Source organism: Micropterus salmoides, unplaced genomic scaffold (genome assembly GCF_014851395.1).
Source record: "Micropterus salmoides isolate LMB-PRFRI ecotype aquatic unplaced genomic scaffold, ASM1485139v1 Ms_hic_scaffold_17, whole genome shotgun sequence".
In the NCBI taxonomy this organism is placed as follows: Eukaryota; Metazoa; Chordata; class Actinopteri; order Centrarchiformes; family Centrarchidae; genus Micropterus; species Micropterus salmoides.
In genome coordinates this window covers 29259667-29282487 of record NW_024040817.1, presented here as the reverse complement: position 1 = coordinate 29282487, position 22821 = coordinate 29259667, and the positions used below count along the sequence as shown (strand labels likewise).

The following is a 22821-nucleotide window of genomic DNA, read 5'->3' as shown; positions in this document are numbered from 1 at the left end:
TCACAACCGCAGACCACGTGTAACCACACCAGCCCAGGACCTCCACATCCAGCAACTTCACCTCAATGGCCCATTGTTGTGCCATTCATCCAGGACCATCACCTCATGTTGCAGCATGATAATGCACAGCCCTATGTTGCAAGGATCTGTACACAGTCCCCCCCCCGGCAACCACCCTATACAGTGAAACTACACATTTTCAAGTGGACTTTCTTTGTGGCCAGCCTAAGGCACACCTGTGCAATACCCATGTTGTCTGATCAGTATCTTGATATGCCACACCTAGAGAAAGTCTTAGATCTTTGCGTTAAGCTCATGATGAATGGGGGCAAAAACAAAAGTGTTGCGTTCATAATTTCGATCAGTGTATATACCCCTCTCCTGACACACAAACATGGGGGGATGATAAGGTCCAACCATCTCTTAAAAAGTCATCTAGGTCTGTTACAGGTGACAAGATAATGTTTCTATTAAACTAAATGAGTGGGTGGAAATGAATAGACATCTTGTTCACTAAATAAGTGTGTAGTGTGTTTGGCAGAAGAGGCAGCATGAAGGAGGACCTTGTGATATTATCAACGCCACACTGTAATGAAATCAATGAAAGTGTCATCTTCTCCAGGGGGCTGCGATTTGTGTCAGCCACTGGTGCCTGGGAAAGGCAATACATAATACAGGAGCTTGTTTGTACAATGGCTGAGGATTTGTGGGTGTATTGAAATGACATTTCTCTGTAGTATTAGGAGAACACAGAGCGGGCAATAGTTCATGAATGACACATTGTTACTCTATTCCCAGGCATGGATTACACAGCGCCTCTACATTGATGGTTATTGCTGCTATTTTCTATGACTTATGTCTTATCTCTCCACCCTCCTTATCCTGCTCTCTTTCTCTTCCTCCACTTTCTCACCTCGCTTTCTCAACCCCTACACCAATACTCCCTACTCCTACACCACCTCTACTGCATATCTCCTTCTTTGCAGGCCCAAAGCAGGAGATGATCTATGACTTCTGGCGGATGGTTTGGCAGGAGAACTGCTTCAGTATTGTCATGATCACCAAGCTGGTGGAAGTGGGCAGGGTAGGTTTCCCTTCCCTTTGTCCTGTTACCTCTCCAGCCGCCTGTGAAGATGGATGGAGGGAATGTATTTGTGGAGCTCCCTTTATCATTCACTATATATCAGAGGAGCTAGTGCGTTCCTGTGTTGTGGAAGGAAATGGCTGCCGCTGTCTGATCATAAGTCATTTCCTTTTGCTTTGGTGTCTGTGCTCCAAGGTCAAAGCTTTGATGTATATGAAGGCCCATGGAGGAACATTGTGTACTAACTCTTGCTGCCTCTGTTGATTACAGTAGGCTACGGATAGTATTCAAAATACATATGACAAAAGTATTATATATGAGTTTTTGAGCTTATAGTGAACACATCATTAATAATAAGAATCAATGTAGGCACCGCTGTCAGCCAGAAATGTTTAGTATTGAGCACAAGTGTTTACTGTTTAAATGAGAAATTAAAGGGGAACTCCACCAATTTTACACACCAAGCTTAGTTTACTCATCACATAAAGTACTACTCAGCGTCTGAAAAGAACTTTATAATGCCTTTGTTTGTGCGTGAAGTCCTTCCTGAGCTCATAGTAACTGCTAGCTAGTTTCAGAGTAGTGATTTCCAAGATTGAGTTGTTGAATGTCTAAGCTAGTAAAGATTTTAGTAATATTTAAATCATTTCCTAGGAAACATTTGCACCACCGTTCCATCGAAAGCAATTGGTGTGAACAGGAAGCCACCTTAGCAACACAGGCTGTAGCATAATGGACAAAAATAAGCGGCCCAAAAAATATATTAAATGTTACTGCCAGTACTTTGTAAATGTTGGTATAACTTTCATTTACGGAATAATATTTTCAAGTTAACACAGCTATTGCAGAATGAGTGGGAAATATCCGATTATGCTAACCTAACCAACTCTACCAAAGTTGCACAATGTTTTTTCAGCCCAAATTAACTTGCATGTGTCTGCTTAGATTTAAATGTTTTCTCTTTCTTCCCTAACATAACATTGGCAAGACTACACGGCCTGTTTTGTACATTGATCAAGTATAGATAGTGAAACCCTGGCTGACTCCGGCCCCAGTGCCTCTCACACATAGCTGCTGGTAGCATTAGCATTAGCAAGCCCAATCAGCGACGACAACCGGACAGCATCGTACCTCTTTAGTGGCAGAAAACACAAGACGGGGCCTGCTGATAGCTGTGCTATATTCAGAGTTTAACAACATATTTAGGGCTGACAAAGTAATGTTCACTGCGATAAACAGCAGGGCTACGGCTATGCACCCCCCCACAGGCACATAGCAGAATTTGTTTAACTTACAAATAGCTGGTACTTCCGGCTACAGAGGGGCAAATGATGTTGTTTTACACTTAAATGCAATACTGAATATCACTGCAGTAACCAATTAACCAGACTTTCTGTGAAATTGAAACAACAAACAAAAGTAGCCATATAAGTGTTAGCCGGGGTCTTAAATTACCAGGGAAATCAAGGAAAATGTGAAAATAGGAAATGTAAAAATAAAGAATATAATTAGGAGTGCCCTTTTAGCCTTTCATCCTCTCCCAGGCTTTGTAGGTGAGAGAAATATAGCATTTTTGGGGCCTGAAAATGAGACCACAGCCTAAAGCAGTAGAGAATGTTGACACCACATAGTCAAGTGTAGAAGAAAATGTCGACGCCACAGAAAACACTTCATCAACGGAAAAATAAAACAGCAATTCACCTAAAAACTGTGGAGGCTGCAGGGCTGTCTGGTTGGGGACCGAGAGAGGAAAATAACATCGTCACCGATAGTGAGTTATATTTCCAAGGGTGGGAAATGCCCCTAGAAATTGTATCAAAAAAATGTCTTATCTAACCTCGGCGTCAACACTTTTAAGTCTCAAATCTGATGGAGGAAATGATTGGAACAACTGTAGTAAATCCAAATATGTAGCAAAGGTCACACCTGGATTTGAGCATTTCAATATGTCTGCTTGTTAAAATCCCAGTGTCTAATGGCGTTAATGTTTGTTTACTAGTGTTGAGATAAATCCGCTGTATGTGTGTGTAAATCTTTCTGAACTTTAGCTGTTTGTTGTGTATCCAGATGAAGTGCTGTAAGTATTGGCCTGATGACACTGAGCTCTACGGTGACATTAAGATAACACTACTGAAGACTGAAACACTAGCAGAGTACACTGTGCGCACCTTCGCCATGGAGAGGGTGAGTCATTATTTTTACCTCAACTCTGTCAGTATAGCCTCTGTGTCATGTATTACATTTCTCATTCAGACACAGGTTTAATTTGTTTACTATTTGTTAAGTCCTCTAAACATTTCCGCTCTTCTAATAATAGCATCTCATTAAATCGGCCTGGTTGTTTCTTCTAGAGAGGTTACCCTGCCAAACATGAGGTGTGCCAGTTCCACTTCACCTCCTGGCCTGAGCATGGCGTGCCGTACCATGCTACCGGCCTGCTGGCTTTCCTGCGCCGGGTCAAAGCCTCAACACCTCCTGACGCTGGGCCTGTGGTGGTGCACTGCAGGTAATTCATCACTTCCTGATGATGACCTAACAGCTGACACCCAACAGCTGTAGGGGCGTTAAATAATTCCCACCTCGGATATTCTTCTACTCTTTAATATCATATTGTTTTGATGTTCAACACACTCCAACATATTTGATTGACCCTGTTTATTTCTACTTCAGTTTGTATTTTCCCACATTTCCCAAAATAACTTTGAGCTTCTTCGTGCTCTATACGTGTAGGTAGGGAGCACAATAGTGACAACAACAAATACCAAAAATAGAATAAGATGTTGTATTTCACACATAACCAACAAGAAATTCACAAAAACAGCAGTTGAATTTTTGACAATCAAGGACTGTGTTGGCTTAGTCTCTGTTTGAATGTTGGACATTGGTGTTAATCCTGCAAAAGACGCAGGTACACTTCCACCACCTGTTAACATGTGCATTTTAGGTTTTGCATAAAAAAGAAACCTGAGTGGAAATGCCAGAAATATTGAAAATTTGTCAATTCTCAAAAGAGGCGATGTGGTCAAAGCTAATGAGAGTTTTCTAAAGCACCTTGACATTTGTGGTCATAGATATGTGATTTTAGCATGAATTTAAAAACCAACCAGCAGTTAAATCCATCTGCAGATTGTAAACCGTTCAGGAAACGATCTTATAATGAGCAATCTTTACAAGCGATGTAGTTTATATTCCTGTAAATTATCTGGTAACCATGGTAACAAATATACACATCAGCATGTGAGTGCTTAAAACTGCTGTGTGTTGTAGTTGTAGCATCCTATCCTATTTATTTTATCAGTTCATTAAGTCCATTAAGTAAATGCCTCTTTTTCGTCCTGTCTCTACCTGCGTCGCGCTTGCAGCTCTTGGTTTGTTTGTAAAAAGCCAGTGTGAACATGAACCGTACTGGCACTAAAAAGACAACAATTTAACTTTTTGTCTCCTTGGTCCATACCAAGTTGATCAAACTACAGGTGTGAAAGCTCCCTAATTCAATCATGGCAAAAGAAAACAAGTTAAAACACAAATGGCCTATGTGAGAAGCAGCAATGAAGTTCTGTGATGCACTTTGCTTTGCTAGAATTTTTCTGTGTGAATAGTAATTGAACCAAGGCCAAATGGTTCAGACTAAACAGACAATAGATTTGACTCCCCGTAGAGACCCAACACTTTAGGCGGTCTCAGTCCGGTTGTTTAGTCTGCACCAGAGTTTGATTGACAGCTTTCACACCAGCCTAAATTAACCAAGTTCTTTTGAATTAAACCAAGTGATTAGGTACAGCATGAAAGCATTATATTTTGCCAAGATTTTAAGACATGGACAACATCTAATAGAATCGCACTGTTTGATTTTGACGGAATGACGTCTGTCTATTGTCCTGTAGCTGGATTACAGGTTCTAACAGCTCATAAGTCACCCACTTCATTTATTTTTGCACATTCTACCTTTCATAAGCTGATTGCATGGTACATGATGTGCCACCAAGTCAACACAATAAATGAATATAGTGCTGTCAAAAACCTCAGCATTATAAGTCAAACAGGCATGAGCTATATGAACATGGGCAAAAATCAGAGGGAAGGTTTTAAAAAGGCGGTGAAATTTATTGTTGAGTTCTGTATTTATTTTAAACCAGGCTGCCCTTGTCCACCAGCTATTTCACTATGGGTTCTAAATCTGATTTAGCACCAGTGCTTTTGCATCTTATCATAAATGATGTGCTTGTTTAACAACATTGATCTACTGCAGGAAATTTTTTTTCTATTTAGCAGAAAAACTAGGGAAATTCAATGAAGACAAATGTGTTCCTGAGGCATAAAACATCCCAGTGCAGACATAAACCAAGCCTTACCTGGAGAGGGCCGAGGCATTCACAAACACCCGCACGTGCCTTCATCGCAGTGTTAGATGGCTTAAGGATGGTACATAGTAGGGCTGGCCGATATGGCCAAAAATGTTATCAGGATAAAAAAAAATGATGTCATTCGATATCGATAATTATCACGATAAATGTCAAATCATTATTATTTTTAAGTTTAAAGGCTGAGTGAAAATTTAAGAAACCAGTGGCCATATTACAGAAACTTCTTAACTGCTTAGTAACCATGGTAATAAGGGTTAGGAACTGATTCAAGAATAAGGCCATTACAGATTAACAGTCAATGTTCCTTTCCTAATTTAAGATAGGAAAAGTGTATTACAGAGGCATCCTAACCTCCTAAAATCTTAAATAAACTCTTTACTCTTTACTTTTCCACCAGGTAGTGTTTAACAACTCGTTTAATCCACAAGGCTGCTCCTTTATTGCTTTTATAAAATCAGCAAAATGTCAACAGGCGGAACTTATTCATTGATTCTAGCGATGTGTTTGATGACAAAACCCTCTTTAGTAGAAAGGCTGTGGGCGATGTAACGCTAGATAATGCAAGATGTAAAAGTAGGCTATCCTAATGCAAGTCTTTGAAAGAAGGGGATATGCGGCGGCGACTCTGTTCGCTGTTTTAGCCCACTCTATCTAATCTCCCGAGTTAAGCGTTACGTGAATTTGGATTTCTCAACAGAGGTTACCAACACCTCTAAGCCATCTGACTTGAAACCCAGTGATAGTTGTTGTTTCTGCTCCATTTTTCAGTGTATGTCTCAATAAAAAAACGACCAAAAAACAGCGATTAAAAGCCGTTTAGCTCGGCGAGATAAGAAAGCGGCATCGGTTGCTAAGTAACAGATATAAAAGTTGATAACCGATGTTGGATTGAGTATTTAGGATTTCCTAAACTGAGATAAGATAGGATTCCTAAAGTTAGTTTGGATTTGCTTCTGTAATACCAAATTGGGAAAAATCCTATCTTAGACTCTTCCTGTCTGAACTTCAGACTTAAGAGAAGAACTTGTTATATTGTTTTTGAAGAAAATTATAATGCAATAATTATCATTATTGTTTTTTTTACCCAGCCCTAGTACATTAGGGCATTTTTTAAATGTTAACTAAAAGGTTTTTCACTTTCTAACCTTGACTAAAAAAGAAATTGTGATGCCAGAACATAATGGTCACTGTATTTCCTCTCTTTCTTCCCAGAACAAAGCCCATTATTATACTTGACTTTGGGCAGGGTATCTCGATTATTACAAAAGGCTCCCTGCTGAGACTTTTTTATTTCAGTGGTGTATTCAGGCTTGCTGATCCTTCTCCTCTCTCCTCCGCACCAGTATGGGGGCAGGCAGGACCGGCTGCTACATTGTGCTGGATGTCATGCTGGATATGGCTGAGTGTGAAGGAGTGGTGGACATCTACAACTGTGTCAAGACCCTCTGCTCCCGACGCATCAACATGATCCAGACTGAAGTGAGTGGGAGGGCAGCGAGGAGATTAGAGGGGCTGCAACTGTTAACCAGAGGCTCACAGGTTTGATCTTCACAATATGAAGACGCTGGTAGCCTACATTTTTCATCACTTTTATATTTGACCATTATCGTACATGTTTGCACTAGAATTAGGTTCTTTTCAGGCTTGTACAACCTCTGAAATTGCAATTTGTACAGCCGTGGGCAGTGGTGGAGGAAGTGATACATTACTGAAGTAAAAGTATTGTTCATAACAAGTTCAACTTCTGCATTCAAAATTCTGTACAAAGTACTAATATTAACTGCAAACCTTCATGAAGCTCACTTAGAGGAGTTAAATGATTATATTATTTCCCTCTGAAATGTAGTGAAATAACAGAATTAAGTAACATAAAATACCACAATATTAACTTAAGCATTGAAATACTTAAAATTGTACAGTGTAAATGAATGTACTTAGTTACATGCCTTCAACAACTCTCCAGTGGAAGCCAAAACTATTTGATGTTTGTTTTAAAGGCCATTTAGTATAATAGTTATTCAACACTCTTAAAAATGCTAATTATGTTAAAACATTCACTTCTAAAGAATAAGTCATATTGGGGTAGTGCAATGCTTATTAAGTATCATCTCTTCACATACTGCTCTCTTTAATTGAGGAAAAAACACAGACTTGCACATCGTTTTATTTAAAGTGCAAAATCCTGATCTTGAAATAAACAAACCAGAGAAAGACAGTCATTATTAGAGTAAGTAAAACTATTTAAAGTTGGAAAATATTTTTAAAATGTTGTCTTATTAACAAGTCTGGAATTGGAGAGGCTGCGGTAAAAATACCAGAACAATGGTATTATCTTCCTTTTAACTATATCTTTTCACCTTTCTGCTAGAGCTCATCTCCCAGTTGAATACATACTGTATTTCTGCAATTACAGAACACATTAAAAATGACAAATAAGTTGGAAGAGGGACAGTTTTATGCCTGTCATTTCGAATGTATCCTCGCCTTTTTGATCTTTTGTTTGGTTGGATGTCAAAACAAATTTCCTAGTTTCCTCGTTAATTGCACAGCTCACGATGGTATTTAAATATTGTGTGTGGGCAGTGTCTTCCTCCTCTGATGTGTGATTTCTGCACTTTTTACCCCAATTTATAGACAATTATCTGCTTGAAAACAATGCTTGGGAGTGGGCACGGCAATGCGACGAATGTTTGACAGTTTTGACTATTAGTCAACATTCAACAGCAGTAATTAAATTGTGCATTGTTCTTCACAAGTGGGCAATTAACAGTTGGAAGGCTCATAAGTGCAGCTAGGCTTCCGTGTGACTTAAATTTGTGAATGTTTCCACCGCCGTCCGTCTCTTAGGAGCAGTATGTGTTCATCCACGATGCCATCCTGGAGGCTTGTCTGTGTGGGGAGACTGCCATCCCTGTTAATGAGTTTGCGCTCACCTATAAGGAGATGCTGAAGGTTGACTCCCAGAGCAATACCTCGCAGCTCAGAGAGGAGTTTCAGGTAATTCACGCAAACACGCCATTTGTGTTTAAGTTTGAACGTTTGTATGTTGAAATGAAATGTTGTTCAAACCACAGCAGAACTATACTTACGGTACAGCTGCAGTTTAGTCTTTATGCTTCCACACAGTGTGCAAAATACTCTCATTTGCCAGTTTATTAGATACACCTAACTAAAGCTAATGTATTTGAGTACGGCGGTCCTAATATAAATCCTACCTTCATGATGGTTATAGGGCAGTATTTTACAATCTAAGCGCACGGTGTGAATCTCGTGGCACAGTTGCGTTTGGGGGCGTGTCTAACTCCAATTTTGCTAGTTTAACGGGGGGAAAATGGTCAGTGCGCCAGTTGTATCTTTCAAAACTTAACATGCAATAAACCAATCAGAGTGTCATCGCCCATCATCACATTTAAATCCTGGTGTGATTGTACCTCAGCACATTGCTATTATATCGATGAATGAATGCAATATACTGTAAAAACAAGCAATTGACTGCAGACTCACAGGAGAGGGGGGTATGGACAGAAGTGTGGACGTGATATGAAAACCGTCTCTGATCATTAAGCCTAATACTTTCATGATTAGAGATGCTGCTGTCAGTCATCTTAAACGTTTCCATGTGCACAGTAAAGTCACAGCAAATATCGTGGGGCATTTAAGCAAAAAAACAAAAAACTGTAGTTCTAAACGTGACACAGAGGAAACAGAATTCAACTTTTACCAATATAATTTAGACGCTCTGATGGAGCTCAGGATTGGTCAGAGGACAGCAGCTTTACTCCACAGTTTCACTGGATGAAGATGGACTGTGTGTGAGACCTTTCGAATGTGGAGAAGAACCCAGAACATGAATTAACATTAGATCCTGACTGATCCTGTCGGTAAGTTATTAGATTTTAATAATAAATGAAGTTACGCTGCTGTGTCTTCTGCATAAATGCGCACAGGGTCTCCATTACCATTGGAGGAACGCACCCCTAAAATAATAAACAAACAATAAAATACAGCGCCGCTAATTTTAGATCTGTTTTTCTTTGGTCAATGGCGCAATCACTTTCTGCTGCCTCAAGACAGCAATGCGCCAATAATTTGCCTGACCACACCACATTTTAGACCAACACTCCCATGGGCGCACAGATGAATTAGCTATTCGAAGAACGTGGGCGCTGGGAGTGAAAATGACAACTGCATCGGTTGGAAATTAGCCATGACACTTGCGCTGCACTTTAGATACGGCCCAATGTGTCTATAATCCACAATGCAGACAATATCTGACATTTGAACTAAGATCAGCTCAGATTTAAACATGCTCCACTCAGCTTTCACTACTGTAGGCTGTAAATCTGAAAGTCACTCTGCTCGGCCCTTCAAAGTCAGACAACAAATAATGAAATGTCCTTGCTCCAGTTCTGTTATTTTGTTCTGCACAAGCCTTGGCACTTGGCTTTTCTCATTTAAGTAAATGTCCATTTTACTACAGCTCTCTGACACAACTCTGATTCAGTCTATAGCCACTTCATGAGAGCTTTTACATTTGCCCTGTCTACTGCTGCAGGTCTTTCATGAGAAAAATCCTCTGGTTGTTAAAAATAAAAGGGAGTTAGCATGAGAGCGATAGTCAGCTAAGCTGAAGCTGCTCTTCTTATCGGTATACATTAAATATAAGAAAACATTTTGCTCCGCAGGAAAGTTTTAGACGCAACTAAGAACATGTATTCGTCTTTTATGTAATGGTATTTCCTTGATCTGTTAATGCCACTTATAATGATGTTTTGATTGGTGACCTTTGGCCAGAATAATTAGAATTTTTCCTTTCCACATGCAGCACATTACCCTCTCTCAGCGCTGCTCATATGAGTCGTCCAATAAGACAGCCTCTCATAATTGCAACTTGTAGGCGAGATGCAATATTCCAGTTATGAGCTGCAATGTTCTATTCATTTTGTCTAAACCAATAGGGAGTCATTCACAATATGAAGCAAGTTAGATAATCAGTTCATTTCAATTTCCATTGCTTCGTAATATGCTTATTCATAATGTATGAGATTGTGCTAAATGTGTTTTTATCCATTAAGCCTAGTGGGGGTTTTGACTGATAATTAATGTGTTTTAAAGTTTCCAGGAGATGATTGGAGATAGTTGCGCTTGTCAAGTATTGACAGTCAGGCTGTTTGAGTGGGGAATATTTTCATTGCCTCTGTCCATCTCTCTTTGATCCCATTTCTGTTCCGCTGCGTCTGTCTCCTCCTATCACAATCTTCATTCTCAGTCTTTTATTTTATCTCCGCATCTCAAATGTGAACACATTCTCAAACACACACATGCCAACCTTTTTTAATTATCTTCTCCGCACACTCCCTTCTCCTCCACTTTGCCGCTAATCCTCTTCCCCCTACTCCTCCCACAGACTCTGAACTCGGTGACTCCTCACCTGGATGTGGAGGAGTGCAGCATTTCTCTGATGCCTAGGAACCGCGAGAAGAACCGCAGCATGGACGTCCTGCCGCCGGACCGCTCCCTCGCCTTCCTCGTCACCACCGAGGGAGAAAGCTGCAACTATATCAACGCAGCGCTCGCCGACAGCTTCCTCCGGCCTGCCGCCTTTGTGGTGACGCCGCACCCGCTGCCCGGCACCACCACTGACTTCTGGAGGCTCGTGTATGACTATGGCTGCACCTCGGTGGTGATGCTCAACCAGCTCAACCAATCCAACTCTGCCTGGGTAAGAGGAGAGGGGCTCTTAAACCAGCTGGAGATTAAGTTGTCTGCACACATAACTTCATAAATTTATTTATTTTTATTACTAATCTCATTAGGTTGAGCTCTAACGTCTAAATTGCCACTTATAATTTAGCAACGGGTGACTTTAAAGCCCGGTGTGACGGCATCTGCATCACAGCTGGACTTTGATTAGTGCCATACAGTGCATTTACATACACTCTAATAATACAGATATTACCATAATATTACGGCAGGGTTTCTTAACATTTTATCGCCTATGACCCCATTTTTAGGGTCACAAATTTCTCAATTTGTGCTTTGTTTTCAACCGCGTGAGTGGGGCACCAAAATGATCATATAGAAATTATGCATTTCAAGTCTACTTAATGTATTCTTCCCTTTTCTTTTTCATTCAACTTACTGAGGTTTAACTTCTTCCATCAGAACAGCTTTCCCTCTGAGAAATATACAGCATGTATTACCTAAAGAAGATACGGGGATTGTAGAGTGTCAGGGCATTAACAGCAAAAGTACAGAAACAAAAAGCCGTCTGCAGTCGTTACTGCAAAGAGCAATTTCTCCTCCCTGAGAAATCAAAGAACTGCCTTGTAAGTCTGGATGCTCTGAAAGATGCAGGCTCTTTCATTTCTGTGTAGAAGGCAATATACCCTTGTATTCCATCTCCTGCAAGACTCAAACTCCACTCTGACACAGACCTTATTGAGCTTTACTTTTCTTACTTCAATAAGTGTGAAAAAACAATCATCATGTGTAGTTGAAAAACAGTACTTATTACATTGACAGTTTGTAATGAGAAAAGTTTTTTGTGTACCATAAAGTCACCTAATATGAGGTTCTGCACTAACATAAGTTGTCTTATCTTACCACTCTGACTCCTGAGCTCCCACCCCGCAGCTATGGATGGCATGTTTCATAATTGAACCTACCTCATACTGTAGGTCTACAGTGATTGGCTGACAGGTGACCAGTCTGCGTCAGTGAATGTGAATGGGCAAGGGGAACAAATTCAATGATATTACTGTGAACAAAATTATAAATGCAGTTGAACTCAAAGATCTAAGACTTTCTCTATGTACACAACATATATCTCTCAAATATTATTCACAAATTTGTCAAAATCTGTGTTAGTGAGCACTTCTCCTTTGCCGAGATGATCCATCCACCTCACAGGCGTGGCATTTCAAGATGCTGATCAGACAGCATGGGTATTGCACAGGTGTGCCTTAGGCTGGCCACAATAAAAGGCCACTTGAAAATGAGAATTTGGCAGTACATCCAAACGGCCTCACAACCGCAGACCACGTGTAACCACACCAGCCCAGGACCTCCACATCTAGCATCTTCACTTCCAAGATCGGTTTGCACAACCAAAGAATTTCTGCACAAACTGTCAGGAAGCGTCTCAGGGAAGCTCATCTGCATGCTCGTCGTCCTTATCGGGGTCTCTACCTGACTGCAACTTCACACAGCCATCGAAGAGAAGTGGACCGACATTCCACAGGCAACTCTATGTGAGATGTGTTGCACTGCGTGAGGCAAATGGTGGTCACACCAGATACTGACTGGTTTCTGGACCCCCAATACAGTGAAACTGCCCATTTTCGAGTGGCCTTTTATTGTGGCCAGACTACGGCACAATACCCATGCTGTCTGATCAGCCTCTTGATATGCCACACCTGTCAACGGATTATCTCGGCAAAGGAGAAGTGTTCACTAACACAGATTTTGACGGATTTGTGAACAATATTTGAGAGAAATAGGCCTTTTGTGTACATAGAGAAAGTCTTAGATCTTTGAGTTCAGCTCATGATGAATGGGGGCAAAAACAAAGTGTCGCATTTATAATTTTGTTCAGTGCATATTTGATGGATAGATGATAGAGAGAGAGAGGAGAGATAGATGTTTTCTACCCCCTCAATTTGTTTTTTTGTATGTAGAAACCCAACTATAAAAGTCAAATCTATTTTGTGGGGCACAGTAATCTCTGTTGTGTGTGCCCCATGTACAAGGCTGAGTCTTGACTGCAGCAGCCCGGGTTCGAATCCAGCCTGCAGCCCTTTGCTGCGTGTCACCCCCTATCTCTCTCCCTCTTTCCTCTTGCTATCCCCTGTCCTATCAAATAAAGGCAAAAAATATCTTCAAAAAATCTATTTTATAGGTTTAAGTTTGTAAAAGTCAGAAAATAATGAAAATGCGAAATACATTTTCTTTACAATTCGATCATTAGATTGTTTGTTTTTTCCAGCCGAAGGTTCAAAACCCCAAACATACGGTACTAAAACTACAATCATTGCAGTTTTTTACTATCGCTACGACAATTTTCTAAACTCTTAACAGACTCCACAGCTTGGGAGCCAGAAACATCTGCAGAGAGTGATAGGAAGAGAGAGGAGAGGGACGAGAAAGAACAAGACTACGGGAAAGGGAAAATTCCACTTGGTAACATACATTAATTTGATGAGGTTGCATATAGAGGGAGAGAGAGAGAGGAGCTCAGTGCATTGTGGGAAGTCCCCCGGCAGTCTAGGCCTATAGCAGCATAACTAAGGGATGGTTCAGGACTACCTGAGCCAGCCCTAACTATAAGCTTTATCAAAGAGGAAAGTCTTAAGCCTACTCTTAAATGTGGAGATGGTGTCTGCCTCCTGAACCCAAACTGGAACCTGGTTCCACAGGAGAGGAGCTTGATAGCTGAACGCTCTGGCTCCTAGTCTACTTTTGGAGACTCTAGGAACCACAAGTAACCGTGCATTCTGGGAGCGCAGTGCTCTGGTGGGGTAGTAAGGTACTATGAGCTCTTTAAGATAAGATGGAACCAGTCACTATGTTAGTTTACAATAATGTCCGGGTAGAAAAAACCTGCGTCATGTACATAAAATCTAATGGCAGCAACATGTTATTTCAAAGTGTACACATCTCATTCACCTAAAATGCATATTTTACACGTTTATATCTCATTAATAAAACTTTACAGTTACAGCTGAATGTGACAACAGAAATTTGCAGATTTTACTCATCAAATCAACTGCTAGTTGTCTCCCCGGAAGTGACTGCATGATGTCACGGTGATTAGATTTATACTGTGTACTGTCCGCTGTCAATGACACAAAAAAAATCTTAGCATAAACATATGTTGTTGATTAATTGTTGCTCAATTAAGTAATTGCCTCAGTGCTTATTATCCGTTAGAACCCTGTTTTTGAATGTTTAAAAATATCTGCTGATTTAAAGAGTTATCATAAATGTTACCATTCCTCGTGGTGAAAGTTCTACATGTAACATGTGGAGTAATGACAACGTGTCATCCGTGTCGCCCCGTCCTTCAGATAAGATGTGAGTGTGACACGCAGTGCAAGTGAGGATGATCACGTCTGGCCATTAACTGGTGCTCTGCCACAAAGCTTCAATCCTGCATTCAGGCTGTCCGTTTAATTAGCATGGGCTGTCGTGGCATTAGCACATTCTTATCGTTTCGCCCGTGTTCGCCGATGCGTGGGTTTGTTCTGCCGTCCCCCTATCGTCGCTCTGTCACCGTGTCATGTTGGATTCCCGACCAACATTTCCACCATGCCTGTCAGCTGCAACCTGTCCTTCTTCCCCTGTCACTCCCTTCTTCTTCGTCACCTTCATTGTCTCTCACTGCCAGTGGAATAACAGTTCACCCCTCAACACACACACACTCACACTCAGTTCGCCCTCCTGAGTTGGAGCTGCCTGTCTCCTGTCTGAATGTATAATTATTTACCTCCCCTCCTGCCCAATGTCACCTGTAAATACCCTTCTGTCATTGTGAAATGCCATTATCACTTCCTACTCCAGGGGTCCCCTCAACCACAAAGTCACAGTGGAAAAACGTCAGCGTGTCAACACCCCTCCCATGTGTTTTTTCTCCGCCGGGGGTGTCTTTGAAGCAACAGCGACAGGAGACCTTGGCTTTTGCGTGTACCAACCTCTGGGCTAACTTCCTGTTTATCTCTCCCAGGCACAGCCAAGGTCTCCTACTCCATTAATTTATTATGTGCTAATGGTAATGATTTACACTCATAAATAATTCAAGCTAGGTGACCGCGGCTTATGTGAAGGATTGTTCCTGGCGACAGGCGGGCTGTTTTTTTTGCTCATTTAATTTACGGTTTCTATTTGCGGATAATCATTGTCATTTAGGCTAATTGTCTCTGCTGTCAATACTCAGGTGTCTTGTTACTGGGCTTCACCGTCACTGGCAGCTGACACAGTGATGAGTGTAGGCTAATGACCTGTTCCCTCCTTTCCTCTCCTCAGCCTTGTCTGCAGTATTGGCCTGAACCAGGCCTGCAGCAGTTTGGGCCAATGACGGTGGAGCTTCTGTCCAGGACAGCCGACGATGACGTTATCATCCGTCTCTTTCGGGTTCAGAACATCACTCGGGTAGGTGGAGTCCCCTGGACTTATTTATGCAGATAAGGTATACACCCAATTAATTAGATTTTAGAATGGCTTTTCAAAATACAATCAAATTTACACTTTTTTTACAATCCAAAACATTGGATTTATGCCACACCAGCTGAATTTGTATCAAATTGCTTTGTATGCAGTGCTTCACATTCTATCTGAACACACACTTAGACAGCAATTGTTGTGAAGCAGCCTGGCTGTGTCATTGGCTGCACATGCGTCACGTTTTCTTTGCTTCCCTTAAGAAACATATTTATTTTCTCCACATTCTCTACCCTTTTTAAGACCTTTTTTAATTTAATTAAAGGCTGTAATTGCCTCCATCTTGCTAAAAAAAACAAACATAAAGATCAAAGTGTAAACTCTGAATCACTCTGAGTTCCCTTGATATGTCAGTTCGACAGTTAATGGTGTAATTGCTGTTGAAACGTTTAATTTTCTTATCAAATGACATGTTTTTGCTCTAATGTTTGATACGGAACAAAAACAAAAAGTCCTGCCTCGGCAAAGAACTGTTGCAGCTCTGTGTTGCTGTGGGAGGCATTTACTGGCACTGAATCAATTCATTTATTTTTAAGAGGGTTAATGAAGCCTGATACTAATATAATGGTTCTAAATGGTGACCTAGGTCCCCGTTGGCATTAGTTGTTCCCAGTGGTCGGAATGATTTGCAGCTTCATAATCCTACTGTCTGTATCAACAGCATGTTGTTAATACCAAGACTTGTTAAGTAAGCAGATATGTTCCTATTTGGGGAATTATGGGAAACTTACGCAAACAAAACTTATTTTGTAAAACTCCCTGTTTTCTTGATTTTAACAATATCCAAAATGTTTCTATGGCTTTTGTGTTACTGAATGTTTTTGTGTGGTGTGAGTGTGTACACGCAGGTCTGGATGTTGTCTGAGTAATGTAGCTTAGCCCCAGCTCCCACTTCACATGCAACAATTCCAACTCCCATCCTTTGACCTCAGTAGGTGCCCAGCAGTCTCCTGTACATCTTTTCAGCAGCTAGTTGATCCGATTCTACCCACTCCTACCCAGCCCCTCATATATCTTGACACCATGTCTGAAACTATTCCCACAATGCCTCTCTGCAGGATCCACAGGAGACAGACACCCCAGAGCAAGACAGCGATAGCCTATGTCCCAAGAAGGTACTCCATTGTCCAGTAGATACAGAAAAGGTGCAACACATAGCGTTGTTGCCAGCAATAATAAACTGTGATAACTGGCTATGATAAGCGAAACAAGTGGCGCCATGTTGAGATGATTGACAGCTTCTGCTTCAAACCAGTGGTATTGTTAGTGCTTTTGTTCCTCCAAAGTAAAGGTACCCTGTGGAGTTTTTGGCCACTCGTAGTACTATGGAACAATGTTTTTATGGGCCGGTCCCTGTATTTGTTTGTATCCTGTCCGCATGCACCAGGACACACACATACACTTTCTGTGCCCAGAAAAGTAGTAATGTGCCACCAACAGTAAGCTAGCTGATGTAAACAACACAGGCTGGCTGTCTTTGCCTTATTGAGAGTTGTAAACAAATCCAGAAATCCTTTTCTGCATGTGCTGGGAGAACAAATTTAGCCATTTTAGCTCCCAGGCTGTAGAAAAGGAGACTGTAGAGGGCATGAGCATGTGCGTTCTCTGACATTACAGTAGTTTTTTGGGACATTTTGAAGCATTTGGGTTAACTAGTCTGTGGCGTTTTAGAGCCAAAAAGGTATTATTTTGCAGGCCTGGGCCCTGCAGAGGTTGCAAACAAGCAGCAACCAGTATTGTAGACCATGATAGGCTGATTAACTTTTCTTGAAAGCTGCTCTATTTAACATTTTTATATTAAGAATAGATCAAGTGACTAGGTGTAATGTGAAAGAGTCATAGTGGCCATAGTGACGAATTCACAGAGAATTATAACCCAACTGTTTGGATTTCAGGGTCCACAACTTAACTTTTTCGGTTCACTCTCACCGCTGTCATCGACCTTGTTTCCAGCTGCAGGAGACAGCTTGTTTTCAGCAAAAAAGGTCTGATACAGCCATTGTACGCTACATGCCTAGCACCGATAGCACACAGATAAAGTTAGCAACTAACCTTTTCTATTAAGAAATGTATTTCGTTCAGGAAAAGGGACTGAAAAACATTTTGCTCATGCATATTTGTTAAAAAATTTTTTTTATCATAATAGTTTTGAATGTTTCAACTCAGATTGGTGAAATGATCCACTGTTCGGCACCAAGTGTTTGTTCTGACCAGAAAGAAAAGTTTAAAACACAATTAACCGTCTGTTTTCTTCAACTTTCGCTCAGGAGCAAAAAACAGCCTTTAAACTTGAAAGAAATAATGATTCGACATTTATCCTGATAATTATCGATATCGAATTACAGGACATCTTTTATCGTGATAACATTTTTATACCACCCAGCCCTACAACTGACTAGTAAGCATAATGGAGTGTTTAGCATGGCCAAAACAATCTACTAATGTATACTTTAAGTATTAATATGGAAAAATTGTGAGAAACACCTTAAAGAATGACATGAAGAAGATTATTACATTTATGTAAAAATAAGATTTTAACTTGTAAAATGCATGTAATTTATATCTCAAAAGATCACGGAGGACCGCTATATAGACTTTAATATAAAAGGGATTGTCTTGGCTCCACAGTCATTGACACTTAAAACCTAAAGATGATTTTGATGATAAGGTGGTCTCTATGGTGAGTTACAGTACACTGCTACACACTGCACCTTTAACAGCCAATTAGAAGTTAGGAACAAGAGCTCCGCAGTTAAACTTGAGCAGGTTTGAAGTGTTGACAGAATCCCTTCTGGCTGATAACCAGATAGATGTTTGAATGAGTCTGTGATGTGTGACGCATGTGCAATGGCTGCAGTGCGTATATGAGGGCTTATATTGGAAAAGAAATCTCTGACTTTTTCCTCTCTGTCTCTCTCTCTCTCTCCGCAACTCTTGGTCTCTATAGCTCCAGGAAGGCCAACTTGTGCTGCGTCATTTCCAGTTCCTGCGCTGGTCCCCGTACCGCGACGTGCCCGACTCCAAGAAAGCCTTCCTTAGCCTTTTGGCTCAGGTTCATAACTGGCAGATGGAGTGTGGAGAGGGACGCACCATCGTCCACTGTCTGTGAGTCAGACACCATATATATGTGTTTAAAACGGCCATTGTCTGTATCAGCCTTTTTAGCCTTAAGCTGCAAGCTATGTTCATGTGATGTCCAACATGTTTTAATTTGACATTTAAAACTCATTTTAAATCAACATCTCCTCATTAATTTTATTCTCGTCTGAATGGAGATTTGAGGCTAAACCTTTGTGTTTCTGGACCTCCAATAAGATGCCACACTGCATTCATATTATTGACCTCACTGCCTCACTTGCCATTACCACGCTTAAGAAAATGTGTATACTTTTCAGAGTTGTTAAATCTCATTAACTCTGAGTTACAGAGGAAAGATGAATCATTAAGTGTTTGTGTCTTTACATTATCTGCTTGAGTGGAGGTGCCTGTCTTCCATTACATTTGTCCCACATTTCCATGTCAGGGCCCTTTGATCTCCCGAGGTCAGGCTGTGTGTTAGACATCTCATATCTGATTAAGTCCCCGCTCCTGTATTTTAATGAGAACTTTACTCAGATATTCATCTTGAAAGTCTGCCAGTTGGCCTTTTTCTGACAGCGTGCTTGATCTGTGCTCAGTCAAACTGTGACATTTCACTCTGTAGCTCCCCCTCTGAGAGGCTGTCTGAGCGGCTGTACCACATCTTTATTAGGTCACTCATGTCTTTATGCTTCTGTTCTGTATGTGTGTGTCTATGTTCATTCTTTCTGGAGCAGGAATGGCGGCGGTCGAAGTGGTACTTTCTGTGCCAGCACCATGATCCTGGAAATGATTCGTCACCACAGCATGGTGGACGTGTTCTTTGCCGCGAAAACGCTTCGCAACTCTAAGCCAAACATGGTGGAGACGATGGTGAGCAAGCAGGGGTCTTTATCTCTCTTTACTGCAACATATTATATGAGACTGCGTCAGCCTCAGACAGGGAACGTCAGGGAAGAGGGAAAACTTCTCTGCAGGATGACAGCAAAATTAAATGAGACACTTTTCCGAAATAAATCCAACGTTTTTTACTACTTGCTTCACTTATTCAATATATAATTACATTTTAGAAAGTGCATATTGCATACAAACTGAAATGAAAGCAGCAAGTGGGCGCAGATCAATACAAATTATCTCTAGGTAGCGCAAATTTAGGCAAACACGTGATGATGATGTATCAAATTAAGCGATACATTTGCAACAGTGTGGCTTGTTGGTGTGTTTTTAACAGTTTTTGGACAACACTGGAGCTCTCAGGCACAGAGGAATAAGACATATCAGGCTTTTGATACACAAACAGTACGTGCTACAGTGTATCTGCTGTTGTCAAATTCAGTTTCCTCATTAAAGGCCTCAGAAGTCTTGAATCTAATTTACAAGTCTTAAAATTTTTGTGTTGCCTGTTGTAGGCAGTGTTGTGTTCTGAATGTTTTTGTATGTGATTGCATCTCTAGTTGTTACACACATGTAGGCACTGCCACTACTGCAAGCTACAGTAGTTAGGAAGCTCATTGTCTCATAATGGGCAAGTGTTAATGAAACAGAGAGGTTCCACCAGAATCCTATCATTAAGATTATTCTTATAATAATAATAATAATAATGCATTACATTTATATAGCGCTTTATCATTGAAACTCAAAGCGCTTCACAGTGAAGTGGGGGGGCCTCACCTCAACCACCACCAATGTGTAGCACCCACCTGGGTGATGCACGGCAGCCATTTAGTGCCAGAACTCTCACCACACATCAGCTTGAGGCAGAGAGGGAGGGAAACATTGAGCCAATTACTACGGGGGATGATTAGATGGCCAGATGGAGAAAGCAATCATTATCTCGCTGGGAAGTACTAAAAAAATATAAAAATAATAATTAAGAAAGATATATCATCCCTAGTGGTTTTCCATCATCCTTTCATACTTGAAACAAATATTACGTTCTATGTTGTAATAAAAAATCTTAAATTATTATGGTATTTGGCTTTTTCCCTCTCCTTTATTGAGTGACATATCTTCTTTGTGCATGTAACAGGTTTGTAAAGTGAAAAAGCCTAAAGTCCACCCCAAAGGGAGTTCCCATCTCCCACAGAAAATTCTGCTCTGAACTGCCTGAAAAAAGGTTGTTTGTTGTCCAACCTTTTCCTTTTGTTCTCTGTGACGTCACAAGAAAACACGCGTCATAATGCTCGCCTAGCAACTAGTCACACACACCCTCAAAAGCCCTCTGAGCTGCAGCAGACAGTGACAAGACGTCCGCCTGCTGCCTCTCCTCTCCCTTCCAAACACTAGCTACCCTCCAGGCAGTCAGTGGACATAAAGTTGTTCCTGTGATGTAGAGACAGAGCTCAGTTAAAACTTTATGGATGAAAGATACTTTTACAGATTAATAACTCACCACTCTGAAACTCTTGCTCCAGTCTATGTTGCTAAGCTGGTCGGCAACATGTACTGCTGAACCAAAGCAGTGTTTACCTGCTTTTCTGGACCCACCCTACTCTGCTTCTGATTGGCTTGTAGTCCTTAACTAGGAACTGCGCATGTGCAACTCCCAACAAAATATCTTGGAGAGATAAGATGTATCACTCCATAGCTAAAACGAAGCCTTCAACACAGGGTGAAAAGATGGTGTGAAAAATAAGGTGTTTTTTTGAAAATGAAACCATGTAAACCTGTTCTGGTACAGCCCCTAAATAAAACGATGAACCTGAACATGAGCATAATATGACCTCTTTAAATTTAACTTGAGCCCTGCAGAAACCCTGTGTTCGAACTAGTAGGGCCAATTTTGTTATATTTCAAATAAAAAAAATAGAGAAACTAACTAGATTGTTCCTTTCACTGAGATATACAAAGCAGCCAAGAACTAAATTACGACATATGATCACTAAGTTGCTTCTGGAACGCACTGAATCGTACAACAGATGATTTCTAACAACACCCAAGGGAGAATTTATTTACTGTTGATGTGGAAAATAACCTTGGTCAATGTCTGTGCTTGTTTAAGGAGCAGTACCGGTTCTGCTATGACCTGGCCCAGGAGTACCTGGACTGCTTGGAAGTCAGATAGCACCAATCCCTCACTTCTCGTCCGTCTTCAAAGAGAAGGTCTGCGTCCCGGATCTCTGCTCCTGCCTCCTTAGTCCATGTATACAGCTCTGGTTGTCTCCTTCGCCATGCCTGGATGAAACGTTGTCGTAAAAGACTGATTGAGAAAGCTCACTGGACCACTTGTAACATACTACTGACACCCTTTTTGCTTTTTTTCCTCTGCGCTCTGATCCAACCTGTACTCTTTTGTGCCACTTGACATCTGCCAACCCAGAGGACACTTAACAGGAGTGGAGTTCATTTTATACACGACCACTGTCAAGGCAGCCCGACTACCTGTCGTATACCTCGATGACAGGATTCAAAGAGCTCAGCTGTGTCCTGCCTTATTATGAACAAACACTGAAAGGGAACTACAGTTGTTGCCACCCACTGGGTGATTTTGTGTTTGTTTGTAACACTGTAAATGGTGCAATCTGCTGTTGGTGAACATCCCATGTCGTACTGTACTATATTTGAACATTATCGTGGGTGAGGCTGACAATTGAAGGTTAACTGAGGGCGAATCTGGTCACATCTGATGGACATATCTGTACAGTAGAGTTACCTTGGACCTAATTTCTCTTTATTTATTTTCCGTGTATATAGATGTTTTTTTCCTCCTTCCGGGTGTTTCTAGATGTTCTCAACGTCTTATCAATGTGCCAATCCATTCTCTTTGTGTCAGTAAATGGGGACCACTTCAGCATCTGCATGCCCAGTCTTAAGTGTTTCATCGCAGTGTGTGGCCCAAGTCTGCTTCAGGGTGGATTCTGCAACGCGAATCCCTCCGCTAGTCCCGAGAGAGCTCCGTAAGAATAACCACGTGTTGCTGTGAGAATCCGGCGAAAATCTGTCGCTTTCTAAATTTGTATTTATTCAATGTGTTTTATTTTCTAAATAGTGTATAAAACAGGAAAATAAATAAAATATGTTGTTGCTAAACAACCACGTTTTTTTTTTCTTTTTGTTGAGATTTTTATTTATTTTTTA

The 22821-nt window shown here is 41.0% G+C and overlaps 1 protein-coding gene across 4 annotated transcripts in view; it reads left to right on the top strand.

Moving 5' to 3' along the window:
• ptprua (protein tyrosine phosphatase receptor type Ua) overlaps positions 1-22763 on the top strand; it is a 193611-nt gene extending 170848 nt beyond the window's left edge. For all 4 annotated transcript variants that reach the window (XM_038724919.1, XM_038724918.1, XM_038724917.1 and 1 more), the window contains 10 exons: positions 987-1084; positions 3152-3268; positions 3436-3590; positions 6792-6927; positions 8296-8445; positions 10856-11170; positions 15472-15597; positions 18614-18771; positions 19482-19617; positions 21746-22763. In XM_038724919.1, coding sequence (XP_038580847.1) covers positions 987-1084; positions 3152-3268; positions 3436-3590; positions 6792-6927; positions 8296-8445; positions 10856-11170; positions 15472-15597; positions 18614-18771; positions 19482-19617; positions 21746-21808 — 1454 coding nt within the window. In that variant the 3' untranslated portion in view covers positions 21809-22763. The remainder of the gene's footprint in view (positions 1-986; positions 1085-3151; positions 3269-3435; positions 3591-6791; positions 6928-8295; positions 8446-10855; positions 11171-15471; positions 15598-18613; positions 18772-19481; positions 19618-21745) is intronic.
• The last annotated feature ends 58 nt before the right edge of the window (positions 22764-22821 follow it).